The sequence below is a fragment of the Gossypium hirsutum genome, chromosome D12 (assembly GCF_007990345.1).
Source record: "Gossypium hirsutum isolate 1008001.06 chromosome D12, Gossypium_hirsutum_v2.1, whole genome shotgun sequence".
Taxonomy (NCBI): domain Eukaryota; kingdom Viridiplantae; phylum Streptophyta; class Magnoliopsida; order Malvales; family Malvaceae; genus Gossypium; species Gossypium hirsutum.
Genome location: NC_053448.1, coordinates 20,651,288 through 20,660,455, shown reverse-complemented (window position 1 = coordinate 20,660,455; position 9,168 = coordinate 20,651,288). Strand labels below are relative to the sequence as shown.

At 29.1% G+C, this 9,168-nt stretch overlaps 1 protein-coding gene across 1 annotated transcript; it reads left to right on the top strand.

The window, feature by feature from the left end:
- Positions 1–2,608: 2,608 nt before the first annotated feature.
- On the top strand, positions 2,609–6,081 carry LOC107945424 (L10-interacting MYB domain-containing protein). Its single transcript, XM_016879432.2, has 5 exons — positions 2,609–2,728; positions 2,839–2,930; positions 3,532–3,557; positions 4,991–5,235; positions 5,326–6,081. The coding sequence occupies exons 4-5, from the start codon at positions 5,050–5,052 to the stop codon at positions 5,602–5,604; spliced, it is 465 nt and encodes a 154-aa protein (XP_016734921.1). The 5' UTR covers positions 2,609–2,728; positions 2,839–2,930; positions 3,532–3,557; positions 4,991–5,049; the 3' UTR covers positions 5,605–6,081.
- Positions 6,082–9,168: the final 3,087 nt, after the last annotated feature.

Sequence of the window (9,168 nt, the reverse complement as noted above, 5' to 3'; positions counted from 1 at the left end):
ACTTACTACCATATACGCAAGAGATCGAGCAACTGGGAAAGATGCTCAAACAGCTACTGATGTTCTTGAAGAAATAAATGCTGAGGGTGTACCTACTACAGGTATGGATTAAGAAATAAACGCATTCTATGACTGCGAAGCTGACATCTCTTTGGATGACATGGATGTTTCTGCTGCGGAGCCGCAACGAGATAGAGACCAAGGGGGTTCCTCATCTTCAAACAAGAGAAAGAAAAAATCTGATGCTCGTGATAATATGTATTCTTCATTTGATGAGGCTGCCACTTTATTGGCCGAAAATATCAAGGCCGTTGGCGATCAAATCAGTACGAGTATTGCCTCCGATGTAGTAGTTCAGCAGAAGTCAGAAGAATTCCAGATCATGCATGAGAAAGCTTCAAATTTATATTCAACATTATGGGAAATTGAAGGTTTAACCGACGATGAGCGGTATCGAGCTTTGAGTAAAATTCCAAATCATCCAACTCAAATGATCGTTTTCTTTAGTTTACCTTCTGTTGCGCGATTGGAATGGGTCAGAAGATTTCTTTCTGACCATTAAAAATCAATGTTCAAACTTTTTGATGTTGTAAAACTATATAACATATGGATTATGATGTAGAATTTCATTTTCATCTAACCTTTTCTTAATATAAGTTAATTATGTTTATGCATAATATAATTCTCAAGTTATATTTTGATTTTAGTAAATTCATATAAGAACATTTTATTATTAAGAATTTTATGAAATTATATATCATTATTAGATTATATTTAATATTAATTATTTTAAATTGTATAAATTCATATAAGAAAATTTATTATCAAGAATTTTATGAAATTATATATTATTATTAAATTATATGTAATAATAATTATTTTAAATTATACAAATTCATATAAGAAAATTTATTAGTTATAATTATTTTAAATTTTATTAAATCATATATTTTAATTAAAATATATTTAATATTAATTATTTCAAATTATCTTTTATAGTATCATATATTATGATTTGAGTAAATTCATATAATAATATTAATTATTAAGAATTTTATTAAATTATATATTTTAATTAAAATATATTTAATAATAATTACGTTAATTTATCTTTTATAGTATCATATATTATGATTTGAGTAAATTCATATAAGAATATTAATTATTAAGAATTTTATTAAATTATATATTTTAATTATAATATATTTAATAATAATTATGTTAATTTATATTTTATAGTATCATATATTATGATTTGAGTAAATTCATATAAGAATATTGATTATTAAGAATTTTATTAAATTATATATTTTAATTATAATATATTTAATAATAATTATGTTTAAATATGATTAAATTATTTATTATTGATATTAATAATCTTATTAAAATTTAAATAAATTTACCCAAACAAATTTATGCTAAGGGTATTCTAGTCATTTTAGTTTTTTCCATTATGCTATTACACCTCTATTCCATTCAACAAAACACAAGAATACCATTACGCCTCTATTCCATTAGATTCAACCAAACAATTGATTTGTTATTACACCTCTATTCCATTACGCCTCTATTCCAATACAGCGAACCAAACGTGCTGTTAGGGTCAGTTCTTCATTGCTTAAAAAAGCACTTTTGACTCTAAAAGCACTTTTGAAAGAAAAGCTGCGAAGAACAAGCTGCTTTTGGTTAAAATTTTTAGCTTTTCAGAAGTGTTTTTCAAAAGTACTTTTGAAAAGGAGCTGAAAAGGAGAAGCTAAAAATTTTAGCTTTTCCTCTCTCAAAAGCACTTTTGGTGTTTAATTACTTTTTCACCCCTCCAATAACATAGTATTTTTCTTTTTTTTCTTAGTGCTTAATTACAATGGTGTTAAAATCATTAATTAAAAATAAAAAAATATTTTTAAAATACTAATTACAAATATTTAATGGTTATATTTAAATATTTAAAATATAGTTTATATATTCTAATTAAATTTTATAAATAATTAATATTTATTGCTTAAAAATATTTACATTTTATATTTCATATATTAAAATATTAACAACAAGTTATAATAATTTTTTTATATTATTACTAAAATATAATAATATTAACTAATTTAAATATTATTTAAATGCATATTTGTTACTTGATAATAACATGTTTAAAATGGACATTTTATTTCCCAAAAGTCCTTTTTGACAGCAATGCTAAACACTCAAATTTTAAACAAAACTTTTCAAAAGTACTTTTCAAAAGTACTTTTCAAAAGTAACGAAAAACTGACTCTTAATGAGATGCTTAATGGGAAATGGAAAATAAATAACGAAAAATGGTGAAGACAACGAAAATAAATGTAATACCTCACTTTCGTACTTGTCTTGAAGGCTACGGTTGCGTTCTTTATTGCTTAAGAGATGAGCTTTTATATAGAAAAATGTTTTTCTATGAAAAGCAATAAAGAACGGCCTTCATTTGGTAATAAATTTTTCTAACTTATTTGAAGTGCTTTTGGGCAGATGAAAACGTAGAATTTTTTTGCTTTTTAGCCACATGTTCGCTGGTTCTTTGCTCTCATCTCTTCTCTCATCGTTGGTCCTTTGTTCCTCTGCCCTCTGCTGATTCTCTATTCCTCTGCCCTCTGCTACGCTGGTTCTTTGCTCCCATCTCTGCCCTCTGCCGGTTCTTTGTTCCTCTTCTCCACTGAAGAAGTCTCTGGTTCTTTGTTCCTTTTCTCCACCACCGGTGAGTTTATCTTTTTCTTCTCTTCTTCTGTATATTTTTGTTTATCTTTATTATGGGATTGATTTTTATCATTATTTTTCTGTATATTTTCCCCTTTTCTCCACCACCAGTGCTTCTCTTTGGAAGATTTTCTTCTCCCATTCAAAATTCACATTTTTATTTCTTCTCCCATTCGAAATCTCTTTGGAAGATTTTCGTCTAGGTAACTCCATTTTTTAGCTAGATTTCTTTTACTGTTGGTATATTTGACTTGATTTTGTATATTTGAAGAATGTATGTATATTCAGATTTGTTGTTATTCGTACCCCCACTCCACCGCTTGCATTCATCTTTTTGAAGAAAATCTCTGCGTATGAAGCAGATTGGTACACAAATCCATAGAGCAGCTCTGATTTTGCCATATCTAATTTTGATGTATGGTCTTGATAAGGATATGAAGAATTGAGTTGGTGTGATTGTGATACCCATCTCACATATGATACAATTGTTAGGATCCATACCAGGGTCCACATCAACCATTATTGGCAAGCATAAAAAACAGAATAGGATCTGGTTAACCGAAAATTAGATAAGCTATCTAATTCTTTGCTATATAAAGAGTTGGAAATAATTTGAGTTGGTCAAAACCAGTTCAATCGGAGATTACCACATTCATCTCCGCCTGCTCTTATGTGGTTCAATCTGATGTGAATGTGATTGTTATCTGTGCTCTAGTTATTTGCTAAACAAATTTTTTTCTGAATACATAACTAGTCATCTTATTAATGTGCAATATAATTGATGCCTTTCTTTCCGTGGAACAGGCGTCTCAACAACAACTCATTGACAGGTACAATTCCTCTGTCCTTACCTACTGTTATGACACTGCAAGTGCTGTGAGTATTGCTATCAGAAATTCTCTTTCCATACCTTAGCTTCAAGTACAATACATAATGGCTTGGAAAATTAGTACAACAAATTATCTGTTGATTTGCTTCCTTGATCTCTAGGTTTAATTCATAGGAGAAATGAAGAAATGTATATACGACACAAACTAGATTTTCTTTTGGTTTTGGTGTTCAAGTTGTAAAGGTCTGAAAATGGAGACATTTAAACTTAAAACTTATTAATGAGGGCTACTGAAGCTTGAAGATGAGCTGTTAGTTTCATTCACTTGATCATGCTGCCTAGTAGTATTTCATGGAAGGAGACGTAGGGTTAAAACTCCACTTTCAAGATTAATTATTGCATTCTCATGGTGATAAATGGTTTTTTTTTTCTTTTGGTTGGTACAGTGTAGGGCAGTCAATTATACTTGAAATTTATCTGATTCAAACTTCAGTTTATTCCCAGGTTTATTACGTAGGGTTAAAACTTCAGTTTTTTTCTTCAGGTTTATTGAAATTTATAGTCTTATCACTTTGCATTGTTAGTGTAATTTACTAGACTAGATTAAGTTGAAATTTGTAAAAGTTATGGAGGAATTTACATTAGGAATAAAATAATGAGACAGACATTGGACAGAAATGTACCGGACCGATCACCTTAATTAATTAGCACTGCTTTTGTTCGCTGTCAAAATCCTTGTTTGTACTGGATTTTAATTTTGAATCAGAGAAAGTAAATGACTTTGAAGGGAGTAATTAATTGCTCATATGTATGCTCAAATGTAAACTACGTACTTGAGGTTCTAGAAATTAAAAAGTTGATTAAGAAATAACATATGGAGAAAGAGAAGTCAAATCTTGTAATTAGATACAGAACATATGTAGAAAATATGAAAAAGAAATCCAAAATTTATCCACTTTTATCAAGACTAAGCTTATTGGAAACAGATCACACGTGCAATGACGATATTCATAATGCGAGATTAACGGACAGATGAGTCCATGTAGATGTAGGGTCTTCGACTCCAACCCTCTATCATGCCATTTGGAAAATATACTAAAACGCCGACTAAAGCTTTTTTAATTTGATACGATATATTTAAATATATTAATAAACATTATTAATAGATCATAAGTCTTTGTTGTAGGTGTTTCACTTAGAATAATGACATGCGTATCTTTTACTGTTATTTGTTCATGTAGTTAAAATTTTGATACACATATAAACATATATACTTATGTGATATTTGATTTTCTTGATTGCTTTACTGGCTGAAATGAATCTGTTTGTATACACAATAGATGAGTACTTCGGTAGTTGAAGTTAGTGATGAAAAAGTGAAAGCAATGTGGGATAAGAGATTGACAGAAATATTTTGTGATTTTTGTATTAAAGAGATATTGAAAGGCAATAGGTCTGGTACTCATTTCACAAAAGATGAATGGTTAAAAATAATGACCAACTTTGAGAAAGAAACGGGCAAGGGTTTTTCACAAAGACAACTTAAAAATAGGTGGGATGCCCTAAAAAAAGAATGGAAAGCTTGGAAGAAACTTAAAGGCGAAGATACTGGTCTAGGGTGGAATCCTATAAAAAGAACCGTTGATACATCGGATAATTGGTGGGAGAGTAGGCTCCAGGTACATTAATAATTCTGAATATTTTTTATTTTTTTCTTATTTATGAGGTTATTGATAATTATTGTTATTAAACTATCATTTTATATGTAGGTTGTGCCTGAAGCTAAAAAATTTAGAACATCGAGCATTGATCCTGAATTCGAAGGGAAGTTGGACCAAATGTTCATGGGGATAGTTGCAATAGGTGATAAAGCATGGGCACCTTCTTCTGGTACACTCCGTAGTGATTTTTTTGAGGATGGTAATAACGAAACACCTGAAGAGAATGAAGAAGAAAATATGAGAAATGATGTTCACATTTTAAATTATGTTCACATTTCAAATGATATTCAAATTGATGGAAACAGTCAAAAAAAGAAAAAATCCTGAGATATCAAGTTCACATTTTAAAACTGGAAGAAAGAAATCCTCAAAGCAAATTGGAGGGGCTGCAAGATTGTCCAGTCAAATAGAAAAAATATGCAATGTAGCTGACAATATGAGTCAAGCCACATCTAGTTTGACTCCTGTTATGGATTCGTATGGTATTCCACAAGCAGTCAAAATGCTTGACAGCATGTCGGAAGAAGTTCCAGAAGCTAGTTCGCTATACTTTTTCGCACTTAAATTATTGCTCAATAAGGACAAGCGAATTATGTTTTTATCAATTAATCCCAAGATTAGAGCTTTGTGGCTTAAGACGGAAATGGAGGATAGTTGAAAATTTTTTGATCTTCTAGGGTTCAAAGATATCTATTATGTGACTAAACAACAATGCTAAACTAGTTTTATCAATAGTTATTTATGTTTGGTTTTTGAATATTGAATTTTTGTTCTACTTATTTATGTATAATCTAGTTTTATTAATAGTTGTTTATGTTTGGTCTTTAGATACTGAATTTATGTTCTACTTATTTTTTTACTAAATTAGTTTTATCAATAGTTGTTTATATGTGATTTTGGATATAAAATTTATTCACAGGTGATGAGTATAGTTGAGGATTACAGCGGTGATGAAAGTGATGATGAAAGGGAAAAGAAAGAGATTTTACAACGCATGGAATGTTTTAACCGATTATTTGTTATTGCATCTTCTTCCATACAATTATATTACGAGAAGTATATATTGAGGCAACCATGCATGGATTCAAAACAGTCAGGTGAGACATGGATCCGAGAGATCCTTGACGGTCACAAATCACGTTGTATTATTAATTTTAGGATGTCTAAAATGGTATTCACAAGTTTGTTGAGAGTTTTGGAGACAAGATACAACTTGCAGACTTCAAGAAACATATATTCTAGTGAAATGTTGGGAATTTTTTTATACATCTTGGGCATCGGTGCAAAAGTTTCCCAATGTCGAGAAAGATTTCAAAGGTCTCAATAATAAGTCGACACTTTGCAGTTGTGCTTGAGAAAGTTTCAAGGATGGCCACTGATCTAATTGCACCCAAAAATCCTTTTTTTAGCTCAATACCCGAACAAATACGTAATGATTCTAGATATATGCTGCATTTTAAGGTTAAAATTTAATTTTATATTATTATATTTTAATATATTTGGTCGACTAAAATTAAAATTTAATTTTTTAACTCAATACCCGAACAAATCACGTAATGATTTTATTTGTTTAGGATTGCATAGGTGCACTTGATGGTACTCACATTGCGGCTATTCTTCCACCAAATGAACAAATTCCCTATATTGGAAGAAAATGTATCCCGACTAAAAATGTTATGGCAGTATGTGATTTTAATATGTGTTTCACATTTGTCATAGCTGGATGGGAAGGATCGGCACATGACACTAGAATATTTCTTGATGCAATTCAAGATCCAAAATACAAATTTCCGCGCCCACCAAATGGTTAGATATTTTATTTATATGTGATTTTTTAAATAATAAAGTATAAGTTCTTTAATTGATAATTTTTATTAAAAAAATTCTTGAATTAATTGTTTGTTATATTATGACTTGTAGGAAAATATTATCTTGTTGATTCTGGATATCCTCAAATGAAAGTTTATCTTGGACCATATAGAGGTCAACGATATCATTTACCTGACTTTCATAGAGGTAGACCAACATCTAGTAAAGAAGAGATATCCAATCATTCACATTATCATTACATAGTGTGATTGAACGAACTTTTGGTGTTTTGAAAAAAAAATAGGTCATTTTAAGGGATATGCCAAGTTATAGTTTTGAAAAGCAAACGATGATCGTTGTTGCTACAATGACGATACACAATTTTATCTGAAAACATGTAGGTCGAAATGATGCAGATTTTATGGAATACGAAGATATTATTGATTCAGAAAATGCGCATGGTCGAGAAAGTGATGATGATGACGACGACGACGATGATGATAGTGATGATGACGGTGAATCAAACAATTCAAGTGGTTTTGAAATGGAATTAACAAGAGATGCTATAACTTCTAGTTTAATGAATTCACTTTAAATTGTAAATGCTATTGTTAAATTTTTAGTATTTATATTTGGTATATAAATATTATCCCTTTTTAAAACTTTAATCCAAATATATGTAATATTTTAATTTGTTAGGTTTATGTTTTCTATGTTATGTTAATATCTAATATGAATTATATATTCAAATACATTTTAAAATAAAATATACAAATGTGTTAAAAACATTAATTAAAAATAAAAAATAAAAAATAATTTTTATAATAATACAATTGTGTCAATATCTAATTACAAATATTTAATTATTATATTTAAATATTTAAATATAGTTTATATATTCTAATTAAATTTAATAAATAATTAATATTAATTACTTAGAAATATTTAAAATTAATATTATATATTAAAATATTAACAATAAGTTATAATTTTTATATTTTTATATTTTTGTTAAAATATCATAATATTAACTAATTTGATCATTATTTAAATACATATTTGTTACTTTATAATATCATGTCTAAAATGGACATTTTATTCTTCAAAAGTACTTTTTGATAGCAATACCAAATACTCAAATTTTTCAAAAGCACTTCTCAACAACATTTTTTAAAACACTTTTCAAAATCAATGAAGAACTGGCCCTAAGTTGGATTTGTCCTTCGGATTATAGTTGCACAAGAATGAGCTAATTCCTTTTGTCACTAACCAGCAACCTCAGTGTGCAAGTTTGGCAGTTCTTCGGTATTGGCATACCACAACTTCAAGGGCTAAAAGCTATGGGATGGAGCCTAGCTGTCTTTTGCCAATGTATTGGGCTTTATAGGGCATATAATTCTTAGGCTTCGGCTTGCGCTGATAGGATAGTATAGCAATAGCCCTCCCTTTTAAGTCTAAAGCAAGTTAGAAAGAGGTATTATGGGAATAAAAGTTGTTCAGAATGGTGGAAACCGGGATAAAAGTTGTTATAGTAGTAGGATTCACGGCTCTTACTTGATTCTTACAAACAACGTCATTGTTTATATAATGATTGTCAGATTATATTCATAATAAGGTATTGTCTATTTCAGAGTAAAAAATGTAAACATAATTTTATCCTTTTAAAAAAAGATATACCCATTATAACCATAGTCCAATCCTTAGCCAATCTAAGCATAATCATCCCCTAAAACACATAATACCTCAAATTGGGGTTAATTTAGAGTTGCCATTGGGCTTATGGGTGCATGGAGATTGATTAATCATTTTGTCCTTATAGTGACAACCTTAGCAAAATAGTGAGCAAGGACCTTGTGGACTGCATAATTCTTAGGCTTTGGCTTATGCTTATAGGCCGGCATAACCATATGAAGAAAGTAACATAAAACTATACAAACACATAAATATTTTAAAATGCATATATAATTAATTATAGTTTCAGAAAATAAAGTTATATATATTTTTGGAACAAAATAATTATCCTATCTAAACAGTAAAAGGGTTCACAACAAGTGCATCAGTCGCAGGCTCCTTTATATGACC